A 16,692-nucleotide genomic window follows, 5' to 3' on the forward strand; every position below is an offset into this window, starting at 1 on the left:
ATATTTAATACATTTGAGTATTTTTCCATAAAACTCAAAAACTAATTTAATAAAAATCAAATACACTAAAAATCTGAAGAAGTAGGTATAATAATTAGGCCAGTTGTAAACTAAGATTTTATTTAAAAATGATGTAATACAAAAAAAAAAAAAAAAAAGCTGAAACATAATGAAAATGTCCCAAGGCCCTCCATACAGCTCCCCCATTAAGACACTGCATTTTCTGTAAACAGACAAAACAGTAAAAAACAAAAAGACAATTGCACCTAAATGTTGAATTTTATTCATCATCCATTTTAACATTTCAAGGTTTTTGCCTTTTTCCTCCAGCTTCAAAATAAAAACAGTGAATACCGCCAGAATAAAACTGTTTTGGCAAAAGTCATTAAGTTTTAAATTATGTGCTTCAAAGTTAAAAGGTTTTACAGCAATAACTTAACGTTTTTTCAGTGTTACTTGTTTCCAAGGCGACGCAGAGCAGTAAGATTCATCAGCAAAACTCCTCAAACTCAAGCTTTTTAATGCAATTCAAGTTTAAACTTTTACTGGTCGGCATCAAACTTCCATCTCAGGAATAAAAGCAGTTTGTGTGAGTGAAGTTCTGAACATTTTTTTTCAAATAAAATTAACATCCATGAAGATTGAAATTTACAACATTAATAAACATTAAGATGTCTTTCTTTTGTCCTGAAAAAAGCTACAGATCAGTTGAAAGTGTTAGAAGACAAACAGGATCGATTATTCAGGGTTAGGACAGTTTTTTGTTTCAGATGAAAAAAAAAAAATGATACAATGTTTTATATTCTGTTCAACATTGCAAGAAAATGTTTTAATTCTGAAAGGAATTTACAAAACCAAAAAAACTGTCTCCATGTCTTCACAAAAAGATTTCTACCAAACAACAGTAGAGTGGTAGAGAGTAGTAGTTTTGTTTCAGAGACAAATTCCATTAGAAACAAAAGAGAAAAAAAAACAAAACTTAAAAATTCAAAAGAGAAGAATCAGCTCAGACGCTACAGCTATAAACATGATCATCACCATCATCATCGTCATTTTGTTTCCATTGTTGTTAGATGGGGGTGGGGCCATGCAGGGACACAGGCAGTAGGGTGGCTAAGCGCTACAGATGATTTAGTGGTATAAAACAAGTTCATTTTTAAGATTTCTGTCATTTGGATAAAGTAGCCTGACAGGTGAGAGTGGGCAGTGAGTAAAGAGGAGGGAAATAAGGGTTAGGGGCTCCATGTTTATTTCTATTCACCAACACTTTATTTACATATCCTCCATGTTGTCAACTGCCCCAGTTTATTTCGCGTCCAGATTTTATAATTTTTTTTTACACTGATGTCACAATGTATGAGCCATGCTCACCCCCTGCACCGCTGCCACCCTCTCCACCTTTCGGCTCGCGCTTTTTGGTGATAGGGGTGGGGATGAGTGATGGTCGTGTGGGGGTTGTTGAAGATGAGCTGGTTGTGGTTGTAGCGGTGGTAGTGACATCAGCGCTGCCTTTCCTGGGGCTGGGGGTGTAGTTGAAGGGGCTGACTCGAGCTGCCACTGCACCGCTGCGTGGCTGACTGCGCTGCTGTGGTGGGGGGGGTGGTTTGTCATCCAGGCTCTCACAGCTGCGGCGCAGGTTGAGGTTGGAGGAGGAGGAGGAAGAGGAGGAGGAGCAGGGGGCGATCTTGGAGGGTGTAGGACTGTCAATGATGGGTGGAGCAATGGCAGCTGTGGGGGAGCGGGCTGAACAGGAGGAGGAGGAGCGTGGGTTGTTGACAGGACAGTCCTCCAGACGAACCCATACATCTTCTGATTTTTCATTAAAGGTGCGGCTGGCAGACGAGTCACCCGCACACTTTGCCTTCCTCCATGTGCCCTTTGACATTGCAGAGGTGTCCTCTTCACCCCGCCCCTTCTCACTGGACTCTGATGAGGCCGACAGCACAGATGATGAACTTCCTGTCCGCTTCCACGTTCCCACACGCGGCAACGATGTAGAATGTTTACCACCGTTACCCCCCCCTCCACCACCACTGTTTTCCCGTTTCCAGGTGCCAGTGCGGCTGAACCGCGATGTCACTTCCTGAGGACGTGAGGGACTCTCTGAATGTGAACGGTTCACATCGTGTCTCCGGGTGGTTGATGGCAGTGGAGTCTCAGGGCTGGATGGAGACTCTAATGCTGCCGCAGCTGCAGACTGCTCCAACTTCCTCTTCAGTGTCGGACTGGGAGCCTCTTTGATGAAGGTTGACTGCCGGACCAGTGCCGGCTTGTCAGTCTCCGCCTTCTGCTTTTTTGACACAGTTGAGCTTCCAACACGTGATGCTGATTCACTCCTTGGGATACTGCTACAGCCCTTTGTTGTGTTCTGTTTGGCCAGTCTAGAAGCCGATGAGGATGATGCACTTCCTGGAGATGCTGTGCGTGGCATGTGCGCCAGCTTCCCTGCTTTTTGATTGGCTGCTGAAGAGGAGCGAGATGGCGTTGAGTCACGAGAGGAGGCACCTCCTCTGTCATCATTGCTTCCAGGAGGCTTAGCCACCACTGCAGCTCGGGGTTTGCTGCGGCCCCTGGCTGCAGGCTCAGCCCTTGGTTTCCCGGTGATGAGGCTCCGGTAAACCTTCTTTCCACCACGTACCATCTTTGCCTCCTCCTCTTCCTCGTCCTTCTTTGCTTCCAGCGTGCTGCATTCTCCTGGCTTTAGGATCCTGGCTCCTCTCTTTACCTCCTCTTTCACCTCCCCCTCCTCTTCTTCTGCGTTGTGATTGGGTGCCGGAAGGTGAAAAGGTGAACCGACAGACTTTAGGGACAAGACTGAGTCAGAGTCTGATGATGGTTGACGAGATATTGATGATGCAGCAGCAGCAGCATTTAGGCTGCTGACAATGGAGTTAGCACCTTCCTGGATTGCCTTCCAATCAAATGACTCAGAATCAGGGGAGGCTGGGCTTCTGGGCACCTCTGATGGTTCCTCCTCAGCCAAAATGTCGTCACCTTGGGAAATAGGAAGTGGTTGGGTGACAGCAGCAGGGGTAGTGGTGGTGGCTTTTTTCTTCTTCTTGGGCATAGCAGAGCTGATGCACTCCTGCAGTAGGTCATCCTCAGAGTCAATGCTCAGCGAACTGAGTGAAGAATTCCTGGAGAAGCATACGGGCGTGTCCTCCACATGGAAAGCTTTGGGGGTGTAGCTGCTGGCTGCCTGGGGCCGAGGCTTCAGCTCCACCTGTGAAGGAGGAGGACTTCCAGCTTTTTCCTTATCCTGTTCTTGTGGTGGTCGCAGGGGAAACTCCTTGTTGTTGTTCTCTTGGTCAATGTCGCTCAGCGAGCTCAATGAGGAGTTCCTGGAGAAGCAGACAGGTGTGTCCTCGATGGCAAACTTTTGCTTCTCGTCTGTTGCCGTCTGATTAGTTGCAGATTTTGTACGTGGGAAAACTGCTGCCGTCTGTTGTTTCCTCTTCCTGCTTTCTTCTTCTTTTTTTTTCTTGTCTTCTTCAACCTTATCACCACCCTCCTCCTCCTCAAAATCAAGCGAGCTCAAGGAATCATTGCGTGAGAAGCAGCAGGGTGTGCCCTCTATGGGCGTGTAGTGTCGCGGTGAGTCAAAGGCAAATCCTGGTTTTGCTTTTGTGGCTGTCGCCGTAGTGACATTGTATGTTGCCCGTTGTGGCATTGGCTTCACTGGTGATGTGGGTTTTTTCTTCTGCTGCTGATGTGGGCCAAGGGGGGGCGGCACAGGGGGAGGCAGAGGAGGGGCAATGGGTGGGGCTTGGAGGTGCTCACTGTTGGCTGCTGCTTTAATTGGTTTTCTGGGTTTGGCTTTGGGCATGGCAGCGCTGATGCACTCAGCCAGGATGTCATCTCCGTTCTCGCCCTCGGGAAGCCCCATCCTCCTCTGGGCGGAGGTGGGTGGGGCTACATGTGTTAGTGCCTCCTCATTTGGTGGGGAGTCAATAGTAAGGTCACTGAGCGAGGTGGCGGTGGAGAAATTGAGCGGTGTTCCCTCTACGCAGTAAACCCGTGGTACCTCTTCCGGTGGTGGTGGTACATCTTTTCTCTGCTGTGATTGGACACGGCTTTGAGGGGGGAGAAGCTTATAGACAGGAAGTTGGCTGGGTTTCCGCGGCACTGTTTGCTGCTGTTTTTTTGGCTTCCGTGATGACTTTGGCATAGCCATGTTGATGCAAGCCTCCAGGATCTCTATGTCATCATCATCATCGGATTCATCAAGAATTGGTTTTGCCACCACCTCCTCTTTACTCTCCCTGTTCCCTCCTTCCTCCTCCACTTCCTTGTCATTCTTCTTCTTCATCTCTGCTGCAATGTACGGCTCATCCAGGCTTAGTGCACTCAGGCTGGAGGCTCGGGAGAAGCCGTGTGGTGTGCTCTCTGTAGCAAAGTGGAGCAGGACATCTGTGCTGCTCTCCTCCTCATCTTTCTTCTTGGCTTTTTCCTCCTCCGTAGTCTTCTGTGAGGATGGTGGCATTGGTGGTGTTTTGGCACGGCTTGGTGGCATTGTCTGTCCAGGACTGTCGGGAAGGTCGCTGGGGCTGACCACACCACTGGGCACACCACTGCATGGCTCACTGGAGCGCACGGAGCTGGCAATTGAGGAGGTAGAGAAACTGTCAAGAGAGCTGACGGACGTGCAGCGGCTAAACATCAACGGTGTTTCCTGAGCATACGGCTGCTCCGGTGGGCTTTTCGGTGTCCTGGCGCCTGATGAGGAAGTCACATGGTGGTGGTGATGATGGTGGTGGGCATGGCCATGGTGATGGTGGCCTCTTCGCCCCCTTGTAGAGGGTGCGGCAGTGGCTGTCTGACTCTCTGCTTCCTTCTGCTGGCGTTGCTGTTGTTGTTCATGAGCATCTTTTTCGCTAACAGGAAGTGTTGGGTAGTCGTTGCTTACACCACTTCCCCCTCTCCTCTTCCTTGCAATGACATCGGTGTCCTCCTCCTCCTCTGATGATAGTGATGAGAGCGAGCTGCCCCTGGAGAAGCAGATGGGAGTGTCCTCTACGCAGTATGTCTGTGTCGACTCCTGGTTGCTTTTTGGCACCACACGATTAGCCGTGGGAGGGCGGAGCTTGGTGCCTGACGTGGTGGGGGCACTGGGGAGAGAGGGTTTGGGGGATTCTTCTGGCTTGAACATTGGTTTGCGGTTGGCATCCGCACCATATTTCAAGCTGTAGTCAATTGGCTGCTCGCTTGTTGAGTCGCTGCCATAGTTTGATGTTGCTGTGACAACGACATAGCGTTGTGTTGGGTGAGACTGTAACCGGCTGCTGCCTGCTACTGATTCGCTGCCATCAGTTCTCCTCCTCAGCCTGGCATCTTGCTCATCATCACTGTCAATGCTGCGGTGGCTTGGACTCTGTCTTCCAGAATTCAGCTGTTCATCAGAGTACTTCAAGCTGTAGTTGATAGGCGTGTCCAGCTCTGCACCATCATCGTCCGCCATGTGGTTAGCACTGCGAATCTTATGAGCCAGGTCAGCTGGGTACTTCCTGTAGACACAGCACTTGTTGGCAGCGCTTTCATCTGATGAGTAGAACGGCTCTGATGAGGGCTTAGTCTTGCCGCGGTTCCCATAGCCGTCTGCACTGGTCACGCTGTTCAGACTGTCGCTAGAGGCTCGGACACTGGGTGGGAACACTGTACGAGTGTACGTCGTGTCCTCACTCCTCCTCTTTGATCCATCTCCATTCTTGGGGCTTGATAGCACTGGTGTGTTGGCGTAGGACCGTGTTGTACCCAACCCTCCACCTCCTGCGCCATTGCAGCCCCGCCCCTTCCTGTGTGCCGCTTTAGGGCTCAGGTTGTCAATGTTGTCAAAAGTCTCTGACAGCTGTTGTGCATCCAGCTCTTCAAATAATGCCTTCTGTTTGCGGGCGTGCAGTGATGGCGCCCCAGCACCTGGTGACACCACACTTGTGTCCTTGTAGCGTGCTGGGCGGTTGGCCATCAGGTTGCGCAGGGCAGCAGCGCTGCCCATGGCAATCATTTTGTGCCGGGAGTGGATGAGGTTGCGCAACATGCCAACAGCCCCCAGCTCCCATAATGTCTCCTGGTCCTTGGCATCTCGTGCTGACAGGTTCCAGAGTGTCCCGCAGGCATTGGAAACGATGGTCAGACTGTGAGACTTCAGATGCTGCAGCAAAGTTGGCAGGCATCCATGCTCACGCAGAATTTGCCTGTAAGACAACGCAGAGAAAAATTACCTCTGTTCTGGGTCATAGTTTTCAAAAAGGCTTTAAGGAGAACAGATAGAGGCTATCTGGTTACCTGTGTGCCTCATTGGTTGCGATAAGGCTGGACACATTGCGTAGAATTCCACCACCACTCTCAATGATGGCAAGTGTGTTAGTGTGGCTACGATGAGTCAGTGTTCCCACCAAAAATGCCAAAGCACCATCCACTGCGCAGATATCTGCCTTATTCTCAGTACAGTGTGCTGACAGGTTCCAAAGCGCACTTAATACAGACTTTAGAGTTGACTCCTGGCAAAGAACAAGAAACACAGTAAAGAACTGCAGAGAAAGCGATTCATAGCATGCTCAGAGAAGAGAAGAAAAACAAAACAAAACAAACCTTCTGGACCTCAAGAGCACAGCCCATCAGAGCTCGCACGCTGCCAACCTCACGCAATGTCTTCTTACTGTTGACATCAGCGCGCCATGACAGGTTCCGTAAGACACTTGCTATAACCTTAAACAGAAATACACACCAAACAAAACTCAGCAAGAAGAATCCGCAGGCAAATGTTCCTACATATACTGTCTTTTATTTACTGCAGTAGTTTTATTGGACTGATTCTACAATGTTCTGACATAAGCATCATGTTAACAGAATACAGATCCAACCTTTCAGGCTTAGTAAGTTTCTGCTTTATTAATAAAAACCTTTTTTGAAAACAAATAGCAATTTCTTTTACTTCAAGATATTGTTTAAATTTAGTAAATCACAGGAATAGTAGTAATATAAGTAATAATAGTAGGTTGTTAAAAAAAAAAAACCTCACCTGCTGGAGGTCTTCACTCTCAGACTTCAGCTGGGCCACCATTGCCCTCATGCAGCCCTTCATAGAGCACAGTGTGGCCTAATGGACATTAAACAAGAATGCCACAATCTTATAGATTTTACTATGCAACGCAGCTAAGGATAATTTCTGCCTGTGTCTCAACATTTTTGAAACATAAACATAAAAGGTGGATGATGAGTGCACATGTGTGTGGTGTTCTTTTCTGACCTTATTGGCAACGTCTCCAAAAGTAAGATTGGTAAGTCCCATGCCAGCATATCGTCGTAAAGTGACGCTGTAATGATCACTGCTTAGACCAAACATCTCACAATCCACCTGCAGCAGCTCCGCCACCGCCTGCAGTCCACCTGCAGGAGCAAATAACAGACAGAGTCAAATGTCCGATCAGATAACCAGTCAGTGTCCCATCACTATCCAGTTGTTAGACTCACCAAGTTCATTCATGGCGTGTCGATGTTCTTCATCGAATGAAAGTTTCATGAGAACACAGACAGCTGGACAGATCTGATGCTCCACTGGAGATGGCACTGTACATGAAGCTATTTTAGTTAAACTGTATTTGAATTATAATATTGGATACCACTTTATATGGGTCTAGTATAATGTACATTTACACAGGATGCTGCCCTTAGATAACATGTCTGTGTGGCATCACTCACTGGGGTTTTCCTCCTGGTCGACCCCCCTCTCATGGTTCTCCTGCCAGCTCCAACATGCCTCACAGTAATGACGAACCTGCTCCAACAGGTGTAGGACCCGGATCTCCCGTCGCCCCCTTTTATCGTCTGGCTGACTGTGAACAATGTTGTGCAGTGCTGCTGACGCCCGTGCACGAGCTTCCTTACTGCCCCGGGAGTTACCTGGACGATATATTACTCTCATAAGTGTTAATACTAACTGGTAGTGGAAAAGGCAGTTACCAGTTCATGTTAAAAACATGTTACCTAGCAACAGGGAGTCCTTGTCGTTGCCATGCAGCAGCTGGATGAGCAGTGGCAAACAGCCAGACTGACGCATCGCAATGCACGAGTCCTGAGAGCTTGACATGGCAAGCAGCGTCCGGGACATGTCATCCTTATCATGGGTCCCCAACATGGACAGCAGGCTGTACACCATCTCCACCTAGGATTGGCAACATTTTCAACTTTTTACATTGTGCATCATCTCCACCTTGGTTTTGAGAGTGTCAACTAATGACTAACAGTACAAAACACATTTCCTGTAGTGGTAAAATATTTAGGGAGAGGAATTTCTGGAGGTCCTGCTTGGCAGAACAACCTTGGTTCCTAGGTGGCTGGTGATTCGTCGAGGTACCGAGTAGTTTGTCTCATTGGCTGGCTCATGGTCCAATCGGCTGCTGGAGGTCTGAAGGTGGAAAAGAATTACTAAAACAAGTTTTAATAGGGGAAAACAAACCATAAATAAATAAATAAATAAATAAAAACTGGGAAATGATAAAAAGAAGTTCACCTGAGCTACAACCAATGCACTGCCATCACTTGCACTCTGAGCTCCCTCCTCCTTATGAGGGAGAGAACAGGTGTAAGATTTTAGAGAGGTGATTTGCCCGTTACTAACATGTGTTACCAGTCATCTGGGTTTACCTGCAGGTGGGATCCAAGTCTTAAGATGTCTTTTTCAATTTGCTGAATACGTGAGACTCGAGCCTGCAACAAAAACACAGGATCATATTGACTCTGCTGCCCCCCACACCACACCCACCCCCCCAAGGATTTATCCTCACAAGTTTGTCCAGACTTCCGGTGTGTTCATACCTGAGCTCTTCTCTCCATCTCCTGGCAGGAGCCGAGCTGTTCCTCCATTGCCGATCGAATCTGACGTGCCTCAAACTCCAGCTGCCGCCGACTCATGTCAGTCTGCAGAGTGAACTAATGCACAGAGAAAAACTATTAAAAGACTATTTTTAAACAGCTTTTCAGATAATTATTTTTAAAACATTTTGAAAACACATTTCTTATTTCCTTATGTACCACTTTGTGTTGGTCGATCACATAAAAGCCCAATAAAATACATTCACATTTGTGGTTGTAATGTGACAAAATGTGAAAAATCTCAAGGGGTATGAATACTTTTGTAAAGCATTGTAAATCACTTGATGCATAGAAGCTGTTCACATCTTTAGCCTTGCGCAGCATCAGAACTTTTATTTTACTATAAGCTTCAGTGCAGCAGTGACATTATGTGCTTATGGTTTAGAATGTGAACTCTTCTTACCAAAGGAAATAACACTATATGGACAAGACCGTAAATATAGATTTATGAATCCCAGTATAATAAGCATCTTTAGGCTAAAAGGTATCTTAAAATAGCTGTAGCATACAGTAATTGTTGGGCATCTCATCTTTAGCCTGGATAATCAAAAACCATCAAACAACATTTCTAATCTGAAAAAAAACAGTCATGTTATTCCATACCGTTATTTAAACACATCCTTTAAAACATACAAAGTGATGTTGGAAATTGACAATGAAGTTTTATTAAAAGTCACCTGTGACCACAATAATCTCAAGTAAATGTTTCCTGTAGCTGAGGTTTAGACCTGCATTTAGAAGAAATTTAAGACTATTCTTCCTCACATAGCTGCTTCAACCTTAGCCATTTTCTTAGGATTTCTTAGGAAGTGTGACGTGTTCTTGAGTTAATTCTATTGGGTTAAGTTCTAGGCTCCGACTAGGCCACTCCAAAAGGTGGACTTTGTGTCCCCTGAATCCATTCTGTAGTACATTTATTTTTTAGTACAGTCAGGTTCTTCTGAGCTTTAGTTTGCAGACAGCAACCCTAACATTATCTTGTAGGATGCCTTAATAAACTTGAGAAAAAAGTTTTCCCTACTAGAATGACAAGTTGTCCAGGTCCAGAGGCCACAAACCAAGCCCACATCATGATGCTCCCTTTACCATACTTGTCCACAAGACATTTTCCCCACTAGTGTAATGGAGAGTGTCAAGGTGATCTTTGGAAACTTTAGGCATGCTGCAATGTTGTTTTTAAAGACCTGATACCAGATGACTTTAGTAACATGTTTAGTATGTTTAATCGCTGAGTTCAAAAAAAAAAAAGCCACGACTGTCAGCTTGACATTAAGAAACTAAAACTGCAGCTATGCTTTTCTACATCAAAGGCTACGTTTCTGTCGACAGCAGAAGTCTGTGGAAGGCACTGTGGGACTACGCAGACTAGGTGATTGCTTTTTTGAAGCACTTATACCCCAATAGTATACCTATTTTTTTCTGTGTTCAAAGTACTTTCATTAAAAGAAAAAAAAAAGGGAGTCACAGTGGAAAATTTAAATTTTAAAAAAATTTACTCCTTTAGTTTCAGGTAGATATTTAAATAGATAGCCAGTCTCATCTGGACTACCTTCTGTTCCTTTAGCATTGGCAACTCAGAGCAATCCCCATTTAGAATTTCTTTCATAAAAGTTTGTTAAAAAAGTAAACAAATTAACTGTGGTTCTTATTTTCAAATCATTTCAAAACAAATTAACTACCAGAAAACAAGCCGTTAGAAGTTGAAACCTTCATTATTTAATGAATTTGACCATTTAGTTTTTAGCATGATAAAAAGTTACAAACTTCTGTCCTCTCTGTCTTGATGTTATTATAGACATATTTGAATTTGCTGTGACCTGTTGACTCACACTTTCCTCTCCTATTAGCTTGGAGGTTTAGCTTGTAAATGCTTAGGGCTAACTAAATATTACTATATAACTAAATTATCAATATACTGAATCTTTTTTCTTAAACTTACTTCACTTATCTTAACACACCAAATTTCTCACCAGGCTGAAGGAAAAAAAATGGGTACTGTAGTAGTACCATAAACCTGTAAGAAAGCTCATTAAGGATGATGATTGCACAAAGATCAGCCATAACATAAATATTCGTAGTTTTCAAAATGTTAGCGGGGGACAAGAGCAGGAAACAACACTAAGCAGCCTGCAGCCTGCAGCTACATTCCCCTCTACACAGCACTGCACACAACATCAATACCCAAGTAAAAGTACAAGAACTAGCTTAAAAAAAAAAAAGGAAAACTTCACTACAAGTACTTTTTACTGAAGTACCAAGCAGATTACATTTTTGAAGTAATGTTTAGACAGGAATTGCTTCCCCTGGTGTGCTACTATAGATGCCATTCCTGATCAATGTTGGCATATGGTTGACTCATGGACCACTAAGAAAGCAATATATTATAAACAATACTGAATTTGGTAGTTATGCCAAAAGATGTACAGTAATTAATAAAAGCATCAAAGCTCACTGTTCATAAAGGTGGAGATGAATAACAACTTTATGTGCCGACATGTGGTTAACCCACAATGATAAATAAGCATTTGTTGGTTCATATTTTTATAATTATCATATAATGTAATATTTTTGGATCAAAACCTCCATGTGGTATTTATGTTGTGGCTGATCCATGTAAATACAAGTAGTTTTAAATAAGTGTAAAACACAAGTTACGTTCTCAGTGAGTGGCAGACTGTCAATCCGCTTGGTGAGATTCTGCAGCTGAGCGTAGTACCAGTCCTTCTCCTTCTCCTCCTTCTCCAGCTCAGCCAACAGGAGAGACCTGTTAGGAAGTAGCCGCCAACCACAAGGCAGCACAAAGAGAAAGCAGCCAATCAGAAACATCGACACATAAAAAGCTTTCATTTTACGCAGCAACAGTTGAAGAGGCTTAATATTTTCTTAGTTGTACTTAGTATACTATGTTATATTAGTACTAGTAATGCTTTGGTCAGAAGAAGTAGTATTAGTACCCAGTACTGTCAGCTATAGTATCTACAGAAGTATTACTAGCATTCACACACAGTTAAACTGTATTTGTTAGGGTTGTTAGGGTGACAGTGATATGATATACATAATCTGACGATAGCAGTGTTTCTATTTTTTTCTTTTCGGCAATATGAACTGTCTTCTACATTGTGTGGATGCAGGGAGTCCAGCAACACAAACCCGTGGAAAATGTGGGCTACATGGTAATTAGAAACGGTTTTGGGGAAAACCTAGGCTTATTAGGAGAGATGGCATCCATCCTACTTTAGATGGTGAAGCTTTCTGATCAAGAAATATGGCTGGTTTTATTAGACAATCAAAAGTATGACAATCCAGAGTTGAGCCGAGGATGCAGAGATCCAGTTCAACATGCCACTCCCACATACACTATATTGCCAAAAGTATTCGCTCAGCCATCCAAATAAATGAATTTCAGTACACAAAGCAACGTCCATAAAGACATGGATGAGTGAGTTTGGTGTGGAAGAACTTGACTGGCCTGCACAGAGTCCTGACCATCAACAACTTTGGGATGAATTAGAGCGAAGACTGCGAGCACTGTGTATCATGTATTTCATAAACACACTCCTAAACCTCGTGGAAAGCCTTCCCAGAAGACTTGAAGCTGTTATAGCTGCAAAGGGTGGGCTTATGTCATATTAAACACTATGGATTAAGAATGGGATGTCACTAAAGTTCATATGGGTCTAAAGGCAGGTGAGCGAATACTTTTGGCAATATAGTGTACCTATAGAGACTGTCTGTTCCCTGCCCAACTGTAACCGAATTACATAAACCAAGAATGACCACAAGGAGTTAATCATGATAACCTAATAAAAGTTAATAATACTGCTCTTACAGAGCAAAACCCCAAAACAATTAAAATTTGATTATTAAATATCAGATCTCTCTCTCTCTCTCTCTCTCTTCTAAATTCATGTTAGTAAATGACTTGATAAATGATCATCAATTCGATTTATTTTGTCTTACTGAAACATGGTTGCAGCAGAAAGAATTTGTCAGTCTAAATGAGTCAACGGATGCATAGTCCGGAGGTTGTCTGGCTAGCTTGCTAGAGTTTTGCAGCACTTGGCGCTGTTGTATGCATGTGCGGGGACCCATGTATCAGAAAAAGTCAGATGTCAGACTGGCTGCCCTGTACGTCAATCAAGTGAAAAATTTCATAGTGAGGACGGATGATGGGCTGACGTCTACTTTTCTTAATTCCACGTGATCTACCCACACTACCTTTGCGATCGACTGGTAGATCGCGATCAACGCATTAGTCACCCCGGCCTTAGACCTTTTCCTTACATAAGACATTGAAACTTGATAATTTAACAGCATTTCCTCACAACTCTCTTCTGTCTGACGATTTTCTAATAACATTTGAATTCAAAATAATTCCCAAAAAAATCCACTATAGCAGGTGCTTACGTGGAAAAGCTGTAAACAAATTTAAAGAAACAATTCTTTCATCATTTGCTTCACCATATGTCAATACAATGGAAAGTAGCCTCCTTTAAAGTTACTCCTGCACAAGTTGATTATCTTGTTGACAATTCTGCAGCCTCACTATGTACGATACTTGATAGTGTTTCGCAAGTGTATAGTGTATAGTTCGCAAACACGCAACTTAAAACAGGCAACGTGAAAGTTAGAAAGGAAGTGGCGTTCCAGAAATGTATTAGCTTGGAAGAACAGTTTAAAAATGTACAAAAAAGCTCTCCGTGGTGCCAGAACAGCATGGATGTCCCACAATGTTTTACTCAGACAAAACTGAAGTCATAGCATTTCGGCCCAGAAATCTCAGAAATACGCTGTCCAACCATATTGTTACTCTAGATGGCATAAGTCTGGCCAGGATTTGTCCTTAACCTCACATATAAAAGAAATCTCTAGAACAGCCTTCTTCCACCTACGGAACGTTGCCAAAAGTTTAAAAAGTTCCGCTCATCTATAAACACCTATGTTGTAAGCTTTGCCACTCTTCAGTGCCACAAACAAAAGAATTGTGTCATATAGTACAGAGACAAGTTATGAACCACAAATGTATGCTGTAAATTCTGTGACCAGGTTAATGGAAAATTTTTGCTTATTTTATGATTATAATGTGAAAATAAATATTGTAAAGTACATTTTGGCATTATGAAATAAACTATAATGGAAAATAAAATTTTGGTCATATCGCACTTTGTATTTGTCCGAGGTTTATATAGAGAAACAGTGAGAGAGAGAGAGAGATGGATAAATAGAGATATATAGATATAGATAGACAGATAGATATAGATAAATCTTGAGCCTTTACACTGCTGATCATAGTTCTGGCAGCAGCAGCATCTACAATAGTATAATACTTTTCTCAATACTTTTGGCAGTACCTCTCCTTCTCCAGCTCCTCCAGGCAGCGGTCATGGCTGTCTCTGCCTGCGGACGGCAGCCCTCTCCTGTGGAAGGCAGTGGTTGTGGTGGGGCCTAGAGCTCCAGAGCCTCCAGGTGGTCCAGAACCCGAAGAGGTGGAGCTAGAGGAGGACGAGAGGGGCAGAGGAGGTCTTGACCTCTGCTTAAAACTGGCAGATTCCAGGCTCATCTCTGGAGGAAAAAAGGTGGTAATAACTTTGAGTAATTAAATGTAAAAACACTGAGTTTATGTATTAACACATGCTTGTATTGTGTTTATGGGTATTATTTTGCACTTGCACTGTGTTGCTGGGTGCTTTTTATTTCCCCACCTTTCAGGCGTTCGATCAGTTCTAACTGGGATCCAGATGCTTCTCCAGACTCCTCTTCTATGGTGCCTTGCAGCTGCTTCAGCACTTCCTGTGTCACAGAGGAAATAAAAAAGGAACAAAGTGAAACCAATAACAAAGTGGCCTCTAACAGTTTTTCCAGAAGAAAACAGCAAGTTCACATTTTTTCGGAATAAAACAGTAAGCTCTCGGCCGTTGACTCACCAAAATGAAACGGCAGCAATCTGTGATATGACAAAACCACCACTCAGAAAACAGGAAACAGGATGTTGGAAGTGGGAAGTTTACAGAGAAAGGACAAAGAAGCAGGACAATAAAACTACAGCTGAGGGACTGAAACACTGAATGACAAACAGAATCTAAAGAATTAAAGCAAAGAGGAAACAGAAAACACAGAAGGGAAAGATGGAGAATCAAACAGAATTAGAAAAGCGAGAAAAAAAGAATTGGAAGAAAATAAATTAAACTTAAAAAGGAAAATAAGGCTAACCCTGAGATGTTTCTTAAGGGTCAAACAAAAGATGCCCACACAGAAAGACATCCCACTCTGAATGACTTCATTCTGAGGTTAAGAAAACTCTGTGATTTGTTCAAAGCAGCAGAGGTCTATCCTGGGCAAAAGGTAGAGAGACACTGAATTTATTTTGTGGGAGGTGGGGGTGATCACAGGCAATCAGGCAGAGGTAAAAAAATCGCCCTGTTCAAAAACCAGTTTCTGTCATAGATCCAAGACCAGGCTCACAAAAAGGTACAGTCAAGCTTTCAATTTATCTTCATCATACTTTAACTTTTATTTAATTTTATTTATGTAACCAGGTGAGTTAATTGAGAAGCTATCCTCATTTACAATATTGACCTGGCCAAGAGGCAGCAGTAAGGAAAAATAAAACAAAGTGATTTAAGACAAATCAACCTAATTCAATCACTAAAAAGTGGATAGTTCAAAAAAGTGCAAAGATCTTGGAGTATTTGTTTGTGGTAGATTAACAATGATTGATTTATTTTGTGTACACCATTTAGAAAAAAAAAGAAAGACAATATCTTGGTGCCAACACATATGCAGTACTCTGGCAGTAGTGTTGTATTAGAACTGACCTTCATGTTGGAAGCCTCCGTCTCCAGTTTGTTCAGGTGGTTGGAGTTGTCCTGGAGCTCCTGTCTTAGGTTGGAGTTTTCCATCTTCAAAACCTCCACCTGTCTCAGAAGCTGGTCATACGACGCTGCCGCCATGTTGGAGCCACGGCTGACCTGCAAGTACAAATGCTGCTGTAGTAAAGCAATTTTATGGAAGTGATGCAATATAGCACAGTAGTACAACAGCAGTGTTACAGGTGAACATTGAACTGGTGGGCATCTGTGGTGCTACCTTGTGTGGTCACTTTAGCACACATATTTCTGTAGTGCATCCTCTTGTTAAAAACAAATATATCCAGACAACCTATGTGGCGGAACTGTTTCACTTTGACAGCGCTGTGGCCTTTCACTTAAACTGGGGTTTGGTTCTACTGAAGCCATTTTAGTGTTAGAAGCACTTCAGATAAATTTGTGTCAAACTTTCTTCCACTCAACTGCACTCTTTGCAGGTGGGGGAGGGCAGATCTCTGCACGTCTGGTCTGCGGAAACTCCTATTGTAGCATTTAAAAAAAGCAAATAGCAGCTTTTGTGTTTTGAAAATTGCACTGTTAAACTGTTGATTGATTAATTGTTGAGTGCTCAGCGCATTAATTGTTTGGATGGTTTAGCTTTCTGACACAAATTACTGATGTATGGTTTTTGTCTTACAAACCACAGAGGAAGATCTTTGTTTTGGAGTTACAGCTATGTCAGTGGATACGGACACACACACGGTGTGCGATGCCCAAATTAAAACCTAAATATGTAGCGTTCTTACAATAAAGTAATTGTTTTTTAAACACATTTAATGGTACAGTGATTTGCAATAGAGCAAATTGCAGGCCCAAGAGCTTAGATACTGCAGTCCTGAAGACATAAACTGCATTTACATCTAGTCATTTGACAGACTGCATAATGCTATGCAGCCTCAAGTAGCTCAGTACTTTTATAATACATACATCTATGCAATAAATCTTATACTTAACA

At 43.4% G+C, this 16,692-nt stretch overlaps 1 protein-coding gene across 2 annotated transcripts in view; it reads right to left on the reverse strand.

The window, feature by feature from the left end:
- Positions 1-260: 260 nt before the first annotated feature.
- The window catches only part of apc (APC regulator of WNT signaling pathway), a 22,916-nt gene continuing 6,484 nt past the window's right edge, over positions 261-16,692 (reverse strand). Inside the window, exons 2-17 of one of the 2 annotated variants that reach the window (XM_067485189.1) lie at positions 15,687-15,839; positions 14,574-14,661; positions 14,223-14,433; positions 11,527-11,635; positions 8,815-8,928; positions 8,644-8,706; positions 8,510-8,560; positions 8,318-8,404; positions 7,984-8,161; positions 7,699-7,899; positions 7,471-7,566; positions 7,247-7,386; positions 7,019-7,096; positions 6,589-6,705; positions 6,283-6,497; positions 261-6,191 (exon numbers count right to left, since the gene is read on the reverse strand). In XM_067485189.1, coding sequence (XP_067341290.1) covers positions 1,337-6,191; positions 6,283-6,497; positions 6,589-6,705; positions 7,019-7,096; positions 7,247-7,386; positions 7,471-7,566; positions 7,699-7,899; positions 7,984-8,161; positions 8,318-8,404; positions 8,510-8,560; positions 8,644-8,706; positions 8,815-8,928; positions 11,527-11,635; positions 14,223-14,433; positions 14,574-14,661; positions 15,687-15,839 — 6,756 coding nt within the window. In that variant the 3' untranslated portion in view covers positions 261-1,336. Of the gene's footprint in view, positions 6,192-6,282; positions 6,498-6,588; positions 6,706-7,018; positions 7,097-7,246; positions 7,387-7,470; positions 7,579-7,698; positions 7,900-7,983; positions 8,162-8,317; positions 8,405-8,509; positions 8,561-8,643; positions 8,707-8,814; positions 8,929-11,526; positions 11,636-14,222; positions 14,434-14,573; positions 14,662-15,686; positions 15,840-16,692 lie in introns of both variants that reach the window. The other variant, XM_067485188.1, reaches the window with a different exon arrangement.

The sequence above is a fragment of the Channa argus genome, chromosome 18, assembly GCF_033026475.1.
Source record: "Channa argus isolate prfri chromosome 18, Channa argus male v1.0, whole genome shotgun sequence".
NCBI classification, from domain to species: Eukaryota; Metazoa; Chordata; class Actinopteri; order Anabantiformes; family Channidae; genus Channa; species Channa argus.